Below are 20,900 nucleotides of genomic sequence, written 5' to 3' on the forward strand. Positions count from 1 at the left end.
GCAAAAAGTATATTAAAGCGATAAAGTAACATTAGGTGAAATAAGAAAAATTACAATACTGAAAAAATACTTTATTTTGAATTTATATAAAAATATCATACATGAAGATCTCCTTGTTTAAAAAGTACAGAGAATAATAATGCTCTGGATCTTCAAGGTTTAAAAAACGCAAACGCGTTATATTTTTATAATTTTATAATTTCTTTAAAAGTTACTTGAGAAAATCTTAATATAATAAAAAGTAAATATATACTATATACCAATTTACATACAATACAAATTTTTGTTTGTGAATTGTTTGAAGACAAGAATTGTATTAACTTTAATAATAATTTTTTTTTATGGCAAAGAATCTGTGTAAAACATTTTATATCAATCTCATTTTAAAAGTGAATATTGAATTTATATTTGGCTATTTGCACACATATTGAACTCATTTTGTGTCTCGTGAGCCATTAGTAACCTGTGATAGTTAATAGAAGTAGAGCATTCATTAAGCAGTCGAATATGTGCAATATTAACACGTTCGTCGCCACGTCGCAGATATCTATGCGACGGGTATACTACCGTGGGGGCCCCGTCACCAAATGATGGTAACGCTCTTCTTGTTCGAGTTAATTAATTAAATATACGATATTATATATAGGATATACAACATAAAAATATTAAAAACACATTATACCATACTTTTTATTAATTTATATTCTGAATAATATATCACATTATCCTATATCGTATGGTATTCGTTAAAACATTCCAAACACATTTGGGGTGATTTTGGGCACTTCGAAAAATAGTTAGACTCCGTTATCACTACTCTCCTCACTTTCAAATATATTTTCACGCTGTTTACTGAACATTTTGACGATGAAAAAATCACCGATGTATGTCTCACAAGTATGCTTCTCGACTAAATGAAAGATCTGAGATATCTGCCATGAGATCCCTCGGAATACTCTAGCTGGATAGCTTATCGCTTTCTCCATTTCAGAAATAAATAATCTTTTCTTTATAATGAATCGAAGGGGATAAACAATGAATCGAAGGCGATAAACAATGAATCGAAGGCGATAAACGATGAATTCCTGCTTGTCGCTCTATTTACGTTCTGCGTACCGGCGGTCGGATTTGGGACCTGCAGGAAACTTAGCCCAATCACGCTGGGCGACGAACGTGTTAAATTGCTGAAGTAAAGTAAGTAAAAAAAGATTAAAGTGTCAGGAATTCAGTATAAAGACTATTTTCTAATTAAATATTCTAATTTAATAAATCTTTCTTCTATGCAGAACTGTAAGAAAATAAGAATAAATAGAGATTAAAAAAAGGGTTAAAGACTTACATTAAAATACTTGACATGAAAGCCTGAATTCATGGTACCTAGATTTTCTTTCATATATATTCACTAAAAAATGAGTTAAAATATATCTTTTTTAGTCCAATGGAAGCTTTATGTTTAATTGCTATCGTGGATTATTATCGGCCTGTGTGATACAGGATATGTTAATAAACACTTTTTATACTGTAACATATAAGACAGTTATCATAGCGATATATACATATAAAATAAACGAGGAAATATAAATTACCATTATCCAGCAATATTAACAAAACTGACACATATAATAAAATATTTAACTACATAAAGAAAATACCAATAATTTTTATTCATATGTTGTTTTGAAATTATTACTGGCATACTCTAGCAAACAGACAGTTATGAAAACAGTTTGCACACTTACTATAAATTCATTTATTCACAAAACACCAAAAATATTGTCCAATCTTTTGAAAACATTTTTTGCATTTAAAGATTAAAGTTTGTAGGTACATAATCCAGGATATTTACATTATGAAATTATGTAGAATTTTAATCCATAATATTTACATTGATATGCAAATATATCTAAAGAATGAATTATATAGGAAAATCTAATTTTCAAATTGTTACACAGGTTCATCTGTAAACATAAATACAACTCATCAAGTTTTAATGATTAATTACAGTTATTACTTATTATAAATGCTTGTACTAGTATCATGGATATATTTAATATTATTATTTACCTTATGAAATACTTTAGTAAAATAAAAACTATATAATAACAGAAATATACAAAATTTCATTTAAAGCAGGATAATAACTTTAAAAAAACATGATAATATATTTTTAGAAAATATCTTATCTTTAAACCAAGTATTTCCTATATGAATTATTTATATCCAATTGCCATCTTATAATTTTGGTATTTTAAAAAATAATTGGATATATAAATTCATATACAATTCATTTATAAACCTTCAAGTAGATTAATTTTTGCAGTTGCTAGATAGTATCCATTAATACCAATTGTATGACGTTGCGATATGTGAATTTGTTTTAATATGGTTTCGCCAAAGGTTGTATTTTCATGAGCCTAAAAAATTTTAGTTTCTTAGTTGCAACTAGTATATTACAACTTAAATAATTAAATATATTTACCTTCAATATTTCTCTTGCATCAAATGTTATAAAGTTTTTACTATTTCTTTCTTCTTCATTTATTTGAAATTTTGTATTCATAAGAGTTAAATGCAGTTTGTTTGACTGACGTTTACTTTTTGTTATTAAACCTAAGCAACGTATTTTACTATCAGTATGCTTCTTGTTGTATAAGCTATTGATGTCTTTAACACATGCACTCATATTCTACTATTAAAAAATATTATTTGCTGTCTTACCTATCTTGACATAATAGTCTACAATTTCATCTACTATCTTTTGCAAAACTTCAGTTTTATCAACTAGTTTTGCATATATAATTTTTGCTTCACTAGGATCATCTTGCATTATATCAATTCCTTGTAAGTGTATAGGAATTTGTCCATATTTTTCAATAGTAGGTCTGTAATTTGTTATAAAAAAATTATATGAAATAAACTTTAGCGAATTTGTAACAACAGAAGATATGTTTTATATCATATTATTTTCTTTACCTTACAATATGCTCGTTACAATAATTTAAAGCTTCTATAGCTTTATTTCTTTCTGTTTCATCGAGTAATGTCATTAAACCAATAGTAAGATGTAATTTACTTGGTGTTTGGAAAATTGTTTCATCCACACCTCTGGATTCTTTTCCTGAATTTGTCAGGACTTCATTTTTAAACATGTTAAACTTCATTATTATATGACCTTCATTTAAAGGTATTGATAAAAAGTGTGTAAATTCTAATCTCTTCCTAGTTGCTTCCATTAATAAATTTATTCTCCGACGTGCAGTTATTATTCTCTTGCGGTCAGAACCACTTATTACTGTTAAAATACAGATACATAATTGTATTATGAAAATAAAGTTTTATATTTTAATCAAAAATGTAAAATGTAATTACCAATATCTCCATCTTGGCCCAATTTTGGAATTTGTATTAACGTTCCAGTTTCACTTTCTAATCTTTTACGTACTGCATGTTTAGCTCCAATAATATATGGAAAAAATGCTCTAAAATATTGTGGCAATCATTAATCATTGTTACATGTTGAATTTATTACATAATGTATCTTACAAAATTTGTATACTTTGGTACACGAAATGTATGTTTAAATCTTGTTGATCCATATGGTACAATTTCTATATCTGTATCGTAATATTCATCCTCAAAATCTTTGTCATCCAAATGGTAATTATTGTCTTCTAAGTAAGGAGGAACGTCGCGAGCATCCGTCCGTTCAATATTTTCTAATACTCTATAACATCGGCCATCTACCCAAATTAATTCGGGTTTCAGAATATCCATTGTTCGAAAAATATTTTATTCTCACTTCAACCATAAAAGACCACTTTTTTCTCTATTGATAATAATATCTTATCTCAAGGTAAAAGGTAAGGTTTTTTACCGTAAAAATCGTTCTATATTATAAATATTATATATATGTGACGTGACGAATCCTCAATCTACAGCGGAATCGCATTTTTATGTTGTCAATGTGCGTCAAATTTTTTTATCGCGCGTTCATTTTTGACATATTGAAGTATGTTAAATTTTAATAAAATACGTGATTGACATAATCTAAGATGTGTAAGCTATGTTTTATAGAATAAAATCATTTACGAATTTTATTTAATTTATACGTAATATAAAATTACATGTACTTGAGACATTGTTATATCAGTTTCTTGAAACGCATCATGTACGGTACTCACTAGCGCCTCTAGTGACCAAAAACCTTATCGATCTTGATTCCAAAATAACGTTTGATTAAATAATTAAAAATTTAATTATTTAGAATAAAATAATAAATGTATTTTGTTAACAAGATTATGTACAGTGACATACTACTTTAGAGATTTATTCAACTTTTAATATTTACGTATTGATGTAAAAAAATTTGTAGGTATGTATAAATATCTACACCGTAATAATATGTACATATATACATAATACAATATTCATATGTATATTACAACTTGTAAGACCGTTTTACGTTAATTTTTAAATATAATTTTTTGACAGCAAAAAAATAATCTTTACACAAATAATATTTTCTTATAAAAAATAAATTAACTTTTTGGTGTATTTGAAAACAATACTTCTGAGAAACAACTTCAATAAGTTGTAGCTTATTAATAATAAATAATTTTTTTTATTCAAACATTTTTTTCGTTGAAACTTGCATATATTGCTTTCGTCAAAAAAATTATAATACATAAAGTTTTAAATAGATAGAAAATAAGTTTGTAAATGCAAAATTTATTATTTTTAATTTCGTTTGCTTTTTATACACATTAAGAAGATAATAATTGCAACTTACTTTTATGAAACAGTTAAAAATTCTTTTACAATTTATAATTATGTACAATATTTAAGACTTTTAATATTGATTATTTCACAATACAATATTTAATGTCATCTTTTAAAACTGATAATAAAAGGCAAAATCAATACTTAATATAATTATGCAAGATGTACATTATAGCAGGACATAAAATGCATTTTTTTTTAAAGATATAACATACATATTATTATCTACCAAATGAAAATATAAAGTTTATACATTGAATGTACGAAATTAGAAATTTGCTAATTTCTTAATGGCTAAATTACCAGAATGTTTATGAAGCATGTACAAATTTATCTATATTACAATAATGATAATTACAGATATATATATCTACATACAGGCATTATTTAGATATATTTTTTTTAGTAGATATATTACAATGTTCAAAGTGAAGGATTCGTATAATAAATAACAATTTCATGTCATAAATTACATAATTAATCTTCATCAGTGCTTTTCTGATAAACTGCGCCGAATTTACTCATATACTTACGTACAAAATCTTTAGCTTTGTGTTTAACATTTTCATTACATTGTAATTCATCAACACTTTTACAGTGTTTTAATTCTTTTGCAAGTACAAAATGTGTAAGCTAAAACAGAAAAGATTTAAAACAATTAAATTTAACATTACTTTAAAAAAATGATATAATTCGTAAAAAAATTTATTTAAAAAGATTTTCTTCTGCAAACGTACCTTTCTAGCGAGATGTTTAAAATCTTCTGTATTTGTTATTCTACCTTGTTTACAATCATTTTTCCTATACGGATTCAAAAAATGTACCATGACATTCGCCATATTTATCCTAAAAGTATCTTTAATCTTTCTCTCTGACATCGTGGATAAATCAGATGACGGTAGTTGTAATTTATTTAAACTGTGTCGTGAATGCGATTTAGATTTGTTACTACGGCGATGTCTTCGTATTTTTTCAACGTGTTCTTTAAATTTGGCTCTTTCTTTTTGACGTCTTAATTTCTCCTTTATTCCTTTGTGCGTTTTGTGGTCCATACGGTCTTCTTCTCGACGTGGCTATAAAATATACAAACATAATATATAAGAATGAATACAAAAATACGTATTAATTATAATAAAAAGGAAAAACATAAAATATAACGTACGCTAATAATTCTTTCTTGAACTAAACCCTCTCTTCTTTTCTTGCCTTCCGGAAAAAGACCTGAACATCCGCTTATATTATGAGCTGCACTTTTTTTAGGTACATTATGCTTAGAACCATTTAACGATTTTTCTATCAAAGTGTTATTTAAGCTTAACTCCTCGTTTTTCGATTCTTCGTTATTGTCTTCGTCAATTTCTTCATCTTCTTCGTTGGATGAACTAGATTCTTCACTAGATTCTGAAGTCGATGACGAATCTGGCTGAACTCCAATATGATCTGGCGGAGGAGGCAACCACTGCGATATTCGTTCTTTTACATGATAATAATATGTTCTGCCTCTACTATCAGTTGCACTCTTCCATTTGGGTGGTAAATCTATAGGAGGTGCTTCAGGCTGTGATTGTCTGAATGTAGCAGAAAATTGTTGGTCTGACTGCTTTTCAATATGTTCGTAAAGAGATTCGGTTTGGAGCGGAACCGATGTTCCGCTGGAAACTAAATTATTCGAGAGTGGCAATTGGCCTTCGGGGTATTGTTGATGACAATGAGACAGTAAAGAATAAGCTGTTGTGCTTTGATTATATACAGGCGTTTGACTTAACGTGTACACCACTGGAGGTACACCTGAAGGTATGTTACTCGACATGCCAGGTGATATTTCAGAAGAAATTGATGGTGCTAGGACATGTGAACTTTGCGGTACCATTCCGGATTGAGTATGGCTAGATACTGCCTGTGGTCCAGCTACGTACACTGAAGTACATTGCTGATTTATTTCTCCATCTATATAATAAAATTTTATATGAATAAAATAATCATATAAGAAGAAATGGACTTAGTTTCTAAATGGTGTAAGTCAATTTCAATGGCTTTTAAGAAATATAATATACATAAGTTATGACAAATTATCCTTTCTTTTAAGGCCAATAGAAATTGTTCATTATAAAGTCAAATTTTTGGACTTACATCACTTAAGAACTATGCAACATAAATGTATAAAAAATATATATATGGATTAAAACCTTGTGTAGAATATTGTTGCCATTGTCCAATTGATGGATTGTAAAAAACAGGATATCCTGTTTGTGGGTCTACCATAGCCGTGGTATGAGGATCTATACCTAATGCCAAACATCTAGTTTCATGATCTTGCCACGATTCTTGCTGTTGACGACGCTGTCGTTCTTCTTCCTCTTTAGCTACTTTTAAAGCAAATAATTGTCTGCGCTCGTATTTCGTCATTCGCGGAATTGGAACTAAGCTACTTCTTTCTTCTATTCTCTTATCTTTTGTTCGAGTATGTTCAGATTCTGGAGATTCTCGTCCTCGTCTTCTATCCCCACGTTTCTCTACTTCGTTTCTCCCATATCTATCAGATCTATGCCTGTCATACGACGTTCCTCTTTTTTCATCTTTTTCTAATTCTTCTCTGTATCCACGATCTGCTTCTCTCTCATGTTCTTTCATTTGTTCAATTCTTTCCTTTTTCGGTATACGAAAAACTTCTTTTAAATTTGACCACTCAGCTAAAAGACTCAAAGCTAATTCAGGAATAAGATTTTGATCTGTGTTATCAGATTTTATGTCAGTAATTTCAATATTATTTTCTTGTTTTTCTGTATCAGTCAATGGATAAGAGTTTCTTTTTTCATTGCTGTCATAATTAACTGGCAATTCATCATTATTTGATTTTGACTTTCCTTGATCATCTTCAGGAGAATCTCCACTTAAAGAAAAATACAATCGTCTTGACCATTTTTCTACTACATTATAAATTTTACTATCCATTAACATTGTTTTATTTGGGATCGGAAGTGTATTTAGGGTTTTCAAAACTTCTAGTCGAAATTGTTGTGCTTCATCAGAATCATTAGTAGAAATATCCATAACGTAACTCCAGATCAAACGTAAACCATGATAATCCAAAAATAATCTTCGACATGGCTGTTCTCCGCTTTGTATGAGACGTAAAAGCCGTGTTCTGTGTTCTAATTCTCTGCTACGTACCATTAATCTACTTAATGTCAATGTATGGGCTCTATTTTTCAAACCACCTGAGCATAGTTTATCTATTTCTTCCTCTAACTAAAATAATATTAAAAATAAATCAAATGAATTATTAAATAGATCAAATTAGTAAAAACGAAAATTATATTTATATTACTCACATCTTCATCTTCCATATAATCAGTTTGTTTCTTTTCACCTTTCTTTTTCTTCATATCTTTCTCACGTTTTTCTTTCTTTTCAATCTTTTCTTTTTCTTCCTCAGGCGTTTCACCGATCCAACCGCGACAATTGGGTGCTTCACAAAAACATTTTTGTGCCTCTTTGCTAATTGTGCAATAAAATTTTGCACAAGGGACATACTTTGTTACATATCATTAACATACCAAAATACTAATGAACTAAAATACTATTAATATACATACCCATAACGTTGAAAATGATAGTCAAATGTAATTTCTTCACCAGCAGCTATAAATTTTTTATTAAAAAAGCCAATTCTCAATTCACCATTCACTGTCCACTGTACAAATTTCAATTATGAAGATAAAGCTCTTTATATATAATTTAGAATTTATTTTTATTAGTTATACTTACTTTTTGAGTTTCAGAATTTGGATCGCAACTGTGATTTATGAATCGAGAAACATTTCCTTTCAGAGTTGCATCTATGATTTGATCTGATTTTAATGCCATAAAATAATAATGTTTATTTTTATCTTTTGAATATTCTTTTGCTCTACGTCGAAAATCTTTTGGATCAACTACTTCACCTACATATTCCATTATAAATTCTCCTCTGATGTTTAAAAATAGCATTTATTAATAAAGAATTTTATTATATTATAATTGTAAAAAAACTTACTTACGGTAATAAATCAACCATAGCTCGTAATCCGAACCCCTTTTTTTCTGTTCTAAATACTTCACATTTTGCATATTCACAGTTTTGAAATCTTTTATTTGTGCAACGATCACCTACTACACATCGAGGGCCGCTAGAAAATACATAACATATTGTATAAAGCTTATTTTTTTATTAACGTTTTACATTTAATTTAAATGTATGAATATGTAATATGTACCACTCTATCATAAGAAGTCTATTTAGACAGTCTTCTCCGCAACCTAGTTCCCCTCTTTCAATTTCTTCCTCTGTTAAAAAGCAATCACATACCATTCTCTTCGTCTCCTTATTTGTGTATCTAAAAGTATTATTATTATACATATCATAATTTCATCGACGTTATTCTATTTACATACCTTTCTGTCAAATATAAATTTTCACGCAAATATTCAAACTGACTTAGCCTTTCTTCCATTTCTCTGTCTTTTATTTCAGGAACCATAGGTAATAAAATTCTTGCACCCACAGTTTTTGGAATTTGCACAATATTATTATTGTTAACTGATGTCGATACCTCTTTTGTTTGTTCTATCTCTGTATTAGATTGAAAATTTGTAATTGTTGCTGATCCAGATAGAGAATCTGAAGAATTAATATCTGTTAAAGATCCACTTGTGGTTTTAACAGTTGAACATGATCCAGATTCAGATATATTTGCAATTATAGTTCCAAATACAGATCCAATTGCTGATGTAGATACAGTCCCTGTATTTGATCCACCCATTTCAAGTTCACTTGATCTTCGCCAACGAGATTTTACTTTAACAGGTTTAGAGGAATCTGAATCGTAGCCTGTAGTATTACAAGTTGTTGCTAGTAATGTAAGAGACTCAAATGTATTTACTGTCTTACTGATATTAGTTTCTTTATCTAATTGTGATTCAGATATATTATCCATTTTCATTTCTTGAGCAATTGAAACAACATTATTAGCTACTTTTTCTCGTTCCTGCTGAACACTTGTTTTTGAAATATCTACATTAGGTTTCATAACTAAACCACGTCCTCGTGATCTATAAAATGGCATAAAAACAAATCATTCTTTTGTTTTAAATTCACCTAAACTCATGTATACATATCATTTTCAATAATATGATTAGAAAGTCTGTTTGTTTTAATTAAACCCTTTAAAAAAATATTTTATATGACTTACATATTTATATTATATTAAAATACATACCTTTGTTTCATTAGACCAATTGACCTAATTCTACTACTCCTCCTTACACCAGAACTATTTGATCCACTTTCTGAACCTGTTGTGTCAGTACTACCACTTCTGCTTCTAAACTCAACCTTTTTATCAATATCATTTGAATTATTATTACATTTTGTATCAAATTCTGTTAATTTACAGTTACTCATAGATAATAGTGTATCATTACTATTATCACTGCTACTAGATAGTTTTGTATCTTCCCCATCAATTTTGCTATCCATTTCACTATCACCATACAATTCCTCATTAACTTGTTGCAAATGTACTGTTTTACGTTGATTTCCATTTTTTTTATCTGATAATACTTTTGATTTTAGTAAATGCTGATTTGTACAGTCCATCTTATCATTGCAAGAATCATTATTTAACTCTGTAACACTTTTCTCTACAATATCAACCAATATAGCAGAGTTATTTGATTGATGCAGTTGTTCCATTTTATCTAGTATTGAGGAACTGCTTTCTTCATCAACACTCATTGGTATTACCTTCTCTGTGTTTCCAGCAATTTGTAATGGAGACATTATGTTTTCTGTATTGGATAAATCATTAACTAATTTTTGTATTTCTTTTGAAGGTTCACTAATTTGCATATCTGCTAATTTGTTATCTATCTTACAGAACACATCATCTTTAGATAAAGTTTCTTGTAACCTTTTTATATATGCATCTTTATGTGCATATAGGTCTCCTTGATCATTAATTATATCCTTACTATGAGTATATGATTTTTCTAAATTAGTTGATTTGTTATTTCTATCATTAGAAGTCATTGGCACATCTATACATAAGGCTCGCATGGAATTCCCTGTTTTATGTAAATGACACACGTCACTTTGCGTATTGCAATAACAATCATTATTAGGTGTATTTCTTGAATCAGATTCTACTAACATGGATTCCATGCCATTCTCATTTTGTATCACAGTGTATTCTACAAAATTTTTTGTTTCCAAAGAGGGATTGTTTACAACTAATACTTCTTTTACAATTACATCGTCATTTTGACTTAAGCTGCAACCACTACCCTTAAGTTCTTCTTTAACCTCCATCTCTTCGCATATTACAGTTTCTTCTATTACATCTTCTGGCCATATTTCGATTTCAGCAGAATCAGATTCAGTTACAATTTCTTTATTCGGATTACCAACAACTACTTGTTGAACATCTTCAGGACTAAGTTTATTAGATTGATCAACTATGATGTCTATTCCATCTTGACTATCACTTTCACTAGCATCTTTTTTATACTGGGATGTTGTGGAATATGAACACTCTTCATTAATTGCAAGTACATTACTATTAGAAATGTTCTTATGTTTGTTATGCTTCCTTAAAGAATTTTGATTCTTTTTTGGAAGTTCTTGGGTTTGGTATTCTGTGGTACTTTTACTATCTTCTGAGTCGTTTGAGTAAGATATTTGTAAAACGTCTCCATTAATCTTTTTTTCTTCTAATTGCTTTTTGGCTATTTGTCTACTAGATTTTCGAACAGGTACATATTTAAGTGATGTTTTTACGGATGATTTCATTTCACTTTTACGTCTACGTGCCATTTTGATTCCATGTATTCTTCTAATCTGAAACGTATGTGAGAAAGAAAATTTAAAACAATGTATACAAAACTATAATATTCACAACTATCTTACATTATTGAAATATATAATATGATTATAAAAAGTAAAAGAATATATATATGTAATCAATAATATATTGCAATATACTATATGGTTTAGATATGAAATATTACTAAAATAATATCATATAATTATATTAATTATACTGTATTTTGTCTTGTACCAAAAATATTAGTTTTGTATCACTTAGAAAGCTTGAGATCAAAAGTGAATATATCAGTATGAAGAAATGTCACCATTTGTTTTACTGCAGTCTTTTATTCTAGATAAACTCAATTTTCTTATATAATAATAACAAAATATAATAAAATTTAGATTAGCTAGATGATGATCAAAAATTAATTTCATACAAGTTATGTTTATTATAATAAATAATAAGTCAAAAAATAATAAGGTTACGTGTTTTCTCCTTTTCCTCTAATACCTTTATTTGTTTGAAATGAAAGAAAAGATAAATACACATGCAAAACACAATGATTGTTTAGAAACTTTGAGCAACTGAGCTTATAATGAAAAGGTACTCCATTTATGCATTGTTCCAAAATGGATTATTCACAGCTTTCATGAAAATCAAAATCTTGACTTACAACCAATACCGATTCATTATTTTCTGTTGCAGTGATTTGCATTATGTAGATATTTTAAACTTCCAGTATCGTTTAGGTGTTACACATTTAGGACTATTACAAAAATAGTTGTTATTAAAACTTGATAAACATTGTTTTTTATCAAGATATGCATCTGCTCTTGTAATATCGAAAATTAAGCGGAATATATCATCAATTACTTACCATATGTCCCTAAAACTGCTTTTTTAAACTGAATTACAATCATTGTTTAAAATATTTCATCGACATTTTTTAATAATACACATTTTTTTACAATTATTAGATTTTCTCTGTAAGCATAAATGCGACAATTTTATTAGAGATCATCGCAAATATTGATGAGATAAATATGGAGTTAACAATTTTGAACGTTGTTAAAAAAGTTTTGGAAGTTCAATAATATACAATTGTACACTACACACATTGATAGAAGTTTGAGGTAATATAGATATCTTTCCTTGTCCTCTTTGATTGTTTCACTTTACAATCATCACCTTTGCTATAAATGAAACGATAACTTTTGTCCTAGCGAATATTTTCGTAGCTGATTTACGGTTGTTTAGGCAAACATTAATCACCTGAATGGATTCATCACTGAGAAGTGCAAAGGATATGTGATACTTGAATGATAAAGTGTATATCTCAAGCGTGTACGTAGTCGCCACTGAATATTGCTTGTTTGTAACAATACCGACCACGACCGTGATACCGACTGTACAAGATACAAGGCTGACGCTTTCCTCTTTAGTAACTTCACGAATTCTTATTCAAGAAATTATATTCCCCTAGATATATGTTATGAAACAAAAAACAATTATATCACGCTATGCACTTGTCTGCATAGGTAGTAATTATAACATATATGATAATTATTAATATGAAATATATATATATATATACATATTCATAAAAAGTTACTATTTTTAGAACATAAGATATTTTATTATATATTTATTTCTATGACCTTCTCATAGGCAATTGATTTTATAATAGATTTTTTATTACCTTGTTATAAACATTAAATTCATCCACAAAAGATATAATATTCCGTTAAATATGTTAGATGTTATCAGTAATTCTTAGTAATTTATGTTTGAATTACACGCGCGCAAGTTTTACCGTAAAAATTTCTAACGGCTCCGTGAATGTACAGTTACAAAACCACTAGGAACAATGCTCCGTTGATTGGTGGAATGTAAGAATGGCCGTTCCTACTATTTTAAATTCGAGTTAAGGAATATTTTATAACAGATATATTCGAATAACAGATAGCTTTTACCTGAATGAACTATGTCTATTAATGTTACTGTTAATGGGAATCGTTTGAATATCCGCAGAGGAAGAATGGTGCTATCTGATTTAGATCAAATTAAGAAAAATGAGCGTGATCGTCGACGAAGGTTACGTTTGGAGCAGGTACACATATTATGAATTTATGTAAAAATTAAAAGATAAATTTAAAAAGTATGAAATAGAAATATGAGATGTATAATAATAATGAAGTACAAAGAAACAATCTTTATTTATTAATGATATAAATATAAGTTATTAAATACATACTTTGTATTGAATATTGTAACATTATAGTAATTATTTTATTGCATTAAAAGTAGATAAAATATTAGTATGGTTGATGACAAGAATAATAATAAAAAGATTGGAAGAATCACTTAAGAAATTTGCACAGGTGCGCCAACAATCAAAAGAAATATCAGATAGACTTTTGAAACGTACAAAATGCATAGCTAAAGAGGAACTTAGAAAGCTTGAAAATAATGACAATTTAGGTTTAAAGCAAATATACAATGGAAAAATCATGGAAGTTCAACAGAAATATCAAGAGGACATGGCAGATATTGGTCAAGCACATATGTCTGCTGCATTAGAACCAGATCATGATGCATTGATCAAGGAGCAATTTAGGAAGAATCAGTTAGCAGCATTAAAAAGAGGAAAAGAAGCAATGAAGCAAATGAAAAATATTCAGCAGGTTTAATTTTGTTTTTTCATACATTTAGTTACATTATAGAGAATTTTTATAGATATTCATATATTGTGCTAGAATAAAATTTATGAGTGATTAAATAAAATCTATGTAGATGGATAATACACAACAGCAGCGTCAAGAAAGATTACATCAAGTGAGAGAAATAGAGAACTTTAGGTCTACAATGGTAGCAAACCTTCCCAAGAAAACAATATCTGAAGAATCTGAAGAAAATACTATATGTATATCTATTCAGAATGAAACTGAAGAGAAAAATAAACAAGAAAAGATGTCTAAAAAGACAAAGAAACATGTTTGTAAGAAATCACCTAGGAAGACAAAAACCAATATTAAAGTATATTATTTCTGAATAATTCTGATATAACATCAGTAGACTCAAGTATACATATATATATTGGAACTTTTTTATAGGTTGTAAGAAATGATATTAAAATAAGTTCTCCAGCTAAATCTCCAGTTAAGTCTGCAATTAAATCTCCAGTTAAATCCACAGTTAAATCTCCAGTTAAATTAAAGGCAAAAACAATAGAAGAAATTCAAGAAAATGATTCTTCAATTCTAGAACAGCAATCTATTCCTAACTCAGTTATAGAACTATTGCCTGCACAAACTGCACATGCTGCTGAACTTAAGTTTGACAATAAAACTTCTGAACAAAAAGTTCGAAATATGCGGATAAAAGATAAAACAACAAGGTATGTATTATAATGCTTAAAGTTAAAAAGAATATGATGTTTAACAAATATCTTGGATGTTAAAGGTATAATCCAGATGACTATGTACAAACAACTTCAGATTCTACTAATAGTGATAGTTCTAGTTCATTTAGTGATGATTCATCATATTTTTCTGATAGTGGCGAACAATATATAAACAGAGAAACAAAAACAACAAGATATGTAAAATGCCCAGCTACTGATAAAGTACATTTATATGATCATAAAAAGCATCATAGTAATGTGTATGAGCAACCAACTGGTGTAGTTGAAAAAATACAAGCATGGGATGAGGTTTGTAATAAGTAGATTATTATTATTATTATAGTAGATTATTATTATAATAAATATTGTATTTACATTTTAGTCATATGATCTTTTAGCCATTCATAATAATTTAAAAATGAACATAAAAAAATTCATTGATATTAAACATGTGTTCACAGCCAAGTGCAATGGATTTGGCTCAAGAAATTGAACGAGCACAAACTGTTCAAACACGCGTATTAGAAAGTCGTAAACACAACACAAAGAAACGAGGAGAAGACGCAGTATTAAGAGAAAAAGTACGCCGGGATTATCAGACACTTATGCAACATCTAGATCAACTTACGAATGAAGAACGTAAATTAAAAGCCAGTCAAGTCGAACATTATCCGGTATATATCTTATTTTAATGTTCCAAGTTTTACCATATACATATGTCTCATTAATTATAATGTTTCTTTTTGCAATTTTTATTTAGAAAGATACATATGTACAGGAAGAACGAAGAAAAATTTTACGAGACCAACACAAAACGAAATTAAATCGTGCATTAAAAACGTTATTAAATGAAGAACAATGTACGTCGTACCCTGTAGAAAGACAAATTACTCTTACACCAAGAAAGCATGATAAAAACATAGATGACTGTGTTAATTGGGAAGAATCATGTTGCTTTACTCAATGTACAGAAACCAGCAAAATTCCACAAAGCAAATGCAAAGAGAATGGAATCTCACGTGAAGAACAAATATTAGATATGTTAAAAAAGGTTGAAAGACAGAAGCGATTGTTATTACAAGAATTTGGAGCAGATTTACCAAACGACATTTTTAATGCATCTATAAAGCCCTTGTTTGAAAAAGATAAATCAGTTCAGACTCAGTCACCTACTCAAGTCGTGCCTATCCAAAAACCTATATCGCCAGAAATCACAGTGATAAATGCATCTTTTGATGAAAAAAGTAAAAAAGATAAAACAGAGGAAAAAAGTAAAAAGGATAAAACAGAGGAAAAAAGTATAAAGGATAAAACAGAGGAAAAAAGTATAAAGGATAAAACAGAGGAAAAAAGTGATATATCTGTGAAAAAAGTAGAAATTGCTGTACAAACTATGACAGGAGATAAGAGTAGAGAAACTGTAGCTCAAGATAAAGGTACGCAAGTAGAATTGGTGCCACAGAAGGAAAGTGAATCTACTTCTGTTACCGACGAAATTAAGACAATTACGGACCACTACCCAATTGAACCGAAAATTACGGTTATCAGAGCAGGAGTAGACAGTAGCGAATCAACAAGTTCTGAGACAATAAACGGAATTACTGACATTGATGAAGAAAGCCCGGAAATAACACACAAGAAGAAAAAGTACGTCATGAAAACATCAAAGCCAATTCCGACAAAAATGTGTCACAAATCATGTTCAACTCGTCCATGCAAACCTTCGACTCCTACAAAGAAATATTCAAAATTTTTGTCGAAGTCGCAATATAGCAGTCCAAGAGGGTGTACGAGTACGGAAGATGTGCCTAGTAAAAAGATTAGAATGTATGTGGATAAAAGTGGATTAAATATTAAAGTACAGCCACCTCCGGTTGCAGAAATTGCTGTAGATGTTAATACGCAAAGTACTCAGGTTTATTCAATGGGCACTCATGAACAACAACAGGTCACTACGAGTAAACAACAATGGATTCAATCCAAGTCAAAAAGAATTAAAATAAAGGATGTTTCAGACTCATCAACGTCTTTTGCTAGCCCACCACCAGTAAAGCCTAAAGATATACTTGAAGCGTTAAGCAGTAATATCTCTATTCTCGAACTGTTAGATTCATCAACAAACGAAAGCTTAAGGCTTTTGAGGAGAGATGTTAGTCCAGTATCAACACCTGAAACCCCATCACCACGTACCATGAGGATGCCTTCAAATATACCTAATCTAGCTAGAATTAAAAAATTACTTAGATATCCATCCACAGATACTCAAACATATAATAATAGTAATAATAATAATAATAATATTAACAACAAGTCATCGTCCACCAAAAATGATTATTCAACATCAACAGATGTATCTCAACATCCGCAAAATGATCGTCCATTATCAAGAAAGATTAACGACGTACATTTGAAAGTTCCAGCTTCATTAGGATTTTGTTTATGTAATAATCCAGAATGTAAACAAGAACATGCTAAATTTGATGAAATTCGTAATTATGCATTGAAAAATTGCCCACAGATATTACAAAAGTACGAAGATCTTCAAACTACGTGCGCTGAGAGAATAATTTCTTTGACACATCTTATCGAAAAAGTTCGAAATGAACAAAAAGGTACCTTACTTTTATTAATTACTAACAATTAAGTAATGAAGTTTAAGGAGAAGAAAATTATTATTATATGATTTTGTTTAGGTATGGAAATGTCCATGATCGATCCATCTCGACTCGATGAAACCAGTTTGATGCAGTTACCTGAGCCACGAGAGAGGTCTGATCTGGAAAATGTTCATAAACTTGTAGAAAATATAGAAGCGATTCATAATCAACTTGCAAAAACATTAATCGAATCTCAAAGGATTATTAAAAGCAAGGCAATTATTAAAGAAGAACCTGATCAAATTAAAGAAACACAAACAGTAACTCCAACAACTGATGATAATGTAATTTACCCTGATGAACAAGAAATAGAAGTAGAAAAAGAAAGAGCCAAGCCAAAGATTATAAATGAGGAAAAAGTGAATATTCAGTTGAATAGATTCAAAGTACATAAATTAGCTCAAGTGTTAACATCAACACCAGAACATGATACTAAGCTGATGAAACATTATGAGGAAGAACTGATAGAAAAAATATCGAAAGAAATTTTGGAACAAAGTGAAGGTTTCAATAATAATAATTTAATTACATCAAAAGAAATTTCAACTATAAAACATTCCATACAAACTTCAACAGATAATGATGGTTTTAAAAGTAATATTTCCAGTATAGAAAGAAATGATACAACTACAAGGAAACATTCTAATAAAGAGGTATAACTTATGTTTTTTAATTAGTAATAATAACATTTATATAATTAAATATAATACGATATACTGAAAGTATAGTACTATTGAATGGAGTCTAATTTTTCATAACAAATTATAATGAATCGAATATGAAGAATACATTTTTTGAATAAACCTTTTTTCTGTCTGTTAGTGCAAAATTTTGTTACATAACTTATATATAATTATTTAGTTAGTTATACATTGTCAATTGTTACATTGTTCTAGTCAAAAAGGATTAAAGATTTTGTTCCAACTGATATTCCAAAAGTATCGAAAGCTGTAGATAATTTAGCACATTCTAATGGAAGAAGTAAACCACCAGTGAGTTTACTTAGTGGGCCATATAGGTAAAATTTTATTTTTTTCATATTTTTTATATTTTCATAATTTAATCTTACATTTTTGGTATGATTATAATAAAATCGAATTCCAGGCCAGAAATTGAATCATCAGGTCATGAATTGTCAACGATAATTGAATTCGACACGCCAGATACCGTAAATAAAAGTCCATTATCAGCGAAGAAGGTAGCAGAGAGTCAAATAACGAAATCTACTGCTATAGTAAAGCCATCCGAACACATTACTTCTTCGCTTAATTTACATAATCAACGTGCAGAAAAGTTGTGTAATTCTTCAGTTACAAAATTATCTTTAAAAGAGTTAGTAAAAGAGGCCTCGATATTTCTTGATTCACCTAAAACATCTAAAAATATAGGAAATCAAAATTTAATGGGAAGTAAAAACGAAGGAAGAGAAGATATTGCCGAGGAGATGAACGATAGAAAATTACAGCGTAACACGGTTAATCAAAAATCATCGCAGATAGAGGAATTGCAGCTTTTTTATCCTAGTACTGATGCAAATAAGGAATGTAAAGATAATAAGGATAAAATCACATCTACAAGTTCAAATAGTTTTTCCGAATTATCGGGTGTTTCACAAATAGCAAGTACCCCATCTTCTACTATATTAAAATATGCATCATCTCCGGAAGAAATGGAAATTGCTCTTAAAAAACTTGGTCTAGGTTGGGCGATTACGACGTTGAAAAAAACACGCGAAGCAAGCGCTTTGAGCTCATCATCGAATTCTGATGTAACACCGATGAATACTGCTAAAAGAATATCACCTGTTAAGAAGCAATTCGATAGTAATTACGGATTACCAGATTTTAGTGACGTGTCTTCGATATCTATTAAAGAAGCTAGTAAAAGTACAGAGCAAGCAGTTCTCTTAAAAGGTAGAACTTCTACGCCAAAGCTGCAAAACTCGAATTCTAATAGCGAGAGGACGAATTCAATTAACACAAATATATCTGAAAATTTTCAAGAACCTAACAATGGTTTAATAATTTCAAATATATCTCTTACGAAGACGAAATCTAGCATTAAAAAGTTAGAAAATTTATGATGTATTTTTATACTTTTATCTAGTAACATTTATTATAAATATTTAAAAATATACAATGAATTAGTGAAAGATCAGTTTAAAATTTTGCTTCTTGTTAGTACCATTAATTCACTGGTAGACTGCACCACCGTACACAAAGTAGAGCACTGCACTAATTTCATGTAATTCTACAGAGATAATTTCTGAGAATTTCAACTTCAATTTAATTCCTGAATAGTTCAAGAATTCGTCTTATAGACCGAGAAATATAATTTTTTAAATTTCTCATAAAAAAATTAGTTCCGCGTTATTACGTTATTATTACGTTATAATGTATTATGTTATATAATATTACCTTACATTGTGTTATGTTATAATGTATTACGTTATATAATATTACGTTACATTGCGTTACGTTATAATGTATTACGTTATATTGTATTACGATATTTTATATTACGTTATATTGTATTACGTTTTGCCCTTCGTACAAATACTGGGCAGAAGGCGTATGTTACCATGATCGCGGACGGATATAAAAATGAGCATAGTGGGGATATCGAAAGATAACAAAGGAAAGCAAGTGGATGGAAACAGAGCAGTTGTAAATAGGCAGTCGTCAGTAGGAGTCGCGAGTCGAGAGTTGTGAAGTCACTAGTAAAGCAAATAAACTGTTGAATAAAGCGCCGAGTATTCATTAGGCACCTTTCATATTCTACACCTCATTCATATTGTATTACGTTATATCGTATTACGTAATATTTCATTACGTTATATTGTATTACGTTATAATGTATTACGTTATAATGTATTACGATATAATGTATTACGTTATATAGTATTTCGTTGTCCATGGATTGAACGATTTTTAAAACTTGCTTATAACTAAAAAACCGGGGAAAGAACATTCATATGAAACTAATCTTTATTAATTCCTTATTGTAATTAATTATTATTATATTAATGCATTAATTCTTTCTCTTCCTGTCCTAAACTTTCATTTGAGCCTTCAAAAATTGAAAAATTGTGCCTAGCAACCGAATAATTTGGATTTTTTAATTTTGCCACCTATCGATTGAACATTGCACATGTACACCTCTGTCGCAAATATCTTAAGATTGAATGATGGAAACAATATGATTATTAAATAA

At 29.1% G+C, this 20,900-nt stretch overlaps 3 protein-coding genes across 8 annotated transcripts; 1 reads left to right on the forward strand and 2 right to left on the reverse strand.

Annotated features, from left to right (window-relative positions):
* Positions 1-56: 56 nt before the first annotated feature.
* LOC139995300 (activating signal cointegrator 1 complex subunit 1) lies at positions 57-4,170 on the reverse strand. Its single transcript, XM_072018653.1, has 8 exons — positions 3,557-4,170; positions 3,370-3,479; positions 2,974-3,292; positions 2,719-2,882; positions 2,480-2,610; positions 1,740-2,414; positions 1,378-1,519; positions 57-1,288 (listed from the first exon to the last, which is right to left on the reverse strand). Exons 1-6 carry the CDS (start codon positions 3,772-3,774, stop codon positions 2,289-2,291), a joined length of 1,068 nt encoding a protein of 355 aa, XP_071874754.1. The 5' UTR covers positions 3,775-4,170; the 3' UTR covers positions 57-1,288; positions 1,378-1,519; positions 1,740-2,288.
* A 538-nt stretch (positions 4,171-4,708) lies between these two features.
* On the reverse strand, positions 4,709-20,884 carry Set2 (SET domain containing 2). 6 transcript variants are annotated; one of them, XM_072017831.1, is made up of 14 exons: positions 12,900-13,074; positions 12,505-12,820; positions 12,138-12,393; positions 10,038-11,656; positions 9,214-9,870; positions 9,036-9,155; positions 8,820-8,948; positions 8,548-8,749; positions 8,376-8,473; positions 8,112-8,277; positions 6,966-8,028; positions 5,942-6,726; positions 5,517-5,852; positions 4,709-5,412 (listed from the first exon to the last, which is right to left on the reverse strand). In XM_072017831.1, exons 3-14 carry the CDS (start codon positions 12,174-12,176, stop codon positions 5,257-5,259), a joined length of 5,370 nt encoding a protein of 1,789 aa, XP_071873932.1. In that variant the 5' UTR covers positions 12,177-12,393; positions 12,505-12,820; positions 12,900-13,074; the 3' UTR covers positions 4,709-5,256. The 6 variants fall into 6 exon arrangements, with proteins under 6 accessions (XP_071873932.1, XP_071873931.1, XP_071873930.1 ...); XM_072017830.1 differs by having other exon boundaries at positions 12,505-13,074; XM_072017829.1 differs by lacking the exons at positions 12,138-12,393; positions 12,505-12,820; positions 12,900-13,074 and adding an exon at positions 19,872-20,884.
* Positions 13,550-19,877, forward strand: LOC139994854 (uncharacterized). Its single transcript, XM_072017835.1, has 10 exons — positions 13,550-13,737; positions 14,009-14,311; positions 14,421-14,663; positions 14,741-15,024; positions 15,090-15,339; positions 15,492-15,704; positions 15,791-17,642; positions 17,724-18,340; positions 18,584-18,705; positions 18,792-19,877. The coding sequence occupies exons 1-10, from the start codon at positions 13,612-13,614 to the stop codon at positions 19,768-19,770; spliced, it is 4,989 nt and encodes a 1,662-aa protein (XP_071873936.1). The 5' UTR covers positions 13,550-13,611; the 3' UTR covers positions 19,771-19,877.
* Positions 20,885-20,900: the final 16 nt, after the last annotated feature.

This window comes from Bombus fervidus, chromosome 15 (genome assembly GCF_041682495.2).
Source record: "Bombus fervidus isolate BK054 chromosome 15, iyBomFerv1, whole genome shotgun sequence".
NCBI classification, from domain to species: domain Eukaryota; kingdom Metazoa; phylum Arthropoda; class Insecta; order Hymenoptera; family Apidae; genus Bombus; species Bombus fervidus.

Bases quoted from the DNA above. Each gene is read 5' to 3' on its own strand.
- LOC139994854 (XM_072017835.1), top strand. From the start codon at position 13,612: ATGTCTATTAATGTTACTGTTAATGGGAATCGTTTGAATATCCGCAGA. The intron at 14,664-14,740 runs GTATATTATTTC...ACTTTTTTATAG, and splicing joins AGACAAAAACCAATATTAAA to GTTGTAAGAAATGATATTAA. The intron at 18,706-18,791 runs GTAAAATTTTAT...ATCGAATTCCAG, and splicing joins TTACTTAGTGGGCCATATAG to GCCAGAAATTGAATCATCAG.
- LOC139995300 (XM_072018653.1), bottom strand. From the start codon at position 3,774: ATGGATATTCTGAAACCCGAATTAATTTGGGTAGATGGCCGATGTTAT. The intron at 3,293-3,369 runs GTAATTACATTT...GTATTTTAACAG, and splicing joins GGGCCAAGATGGAGATATTG to TAATAAGTGGTTCTGACCGC. The intron at 2,611-2,718 runs GTAAGACAGCAA...TACGTTGCTTAG, and splicing joins AGACTATTATGTCAAGATAG to GTTTAATAACAAAAAGTAAA.
- Set2 (XM_072017829.1), bottom strand. From the start codon at position 19,931: ATGAAATTAGTGCAGTGCTCTACTTTGTGTACGGTGGTGCAGTCTACC. The intron at 8,750-8,819 runs GTAAGTAAGTTT...TTTAAACATCAG, and splicing joins GCTATGGTTGATTTATTACC to AGGAGAATTTATAATGGAAT. The intron at 8,278-8,375 runs GTATGTATATTA...TTGCACAATTAG, and splicing joins TATCATTTTCAACGTTATGG to CAAAGAGGCACAAAAATGTT.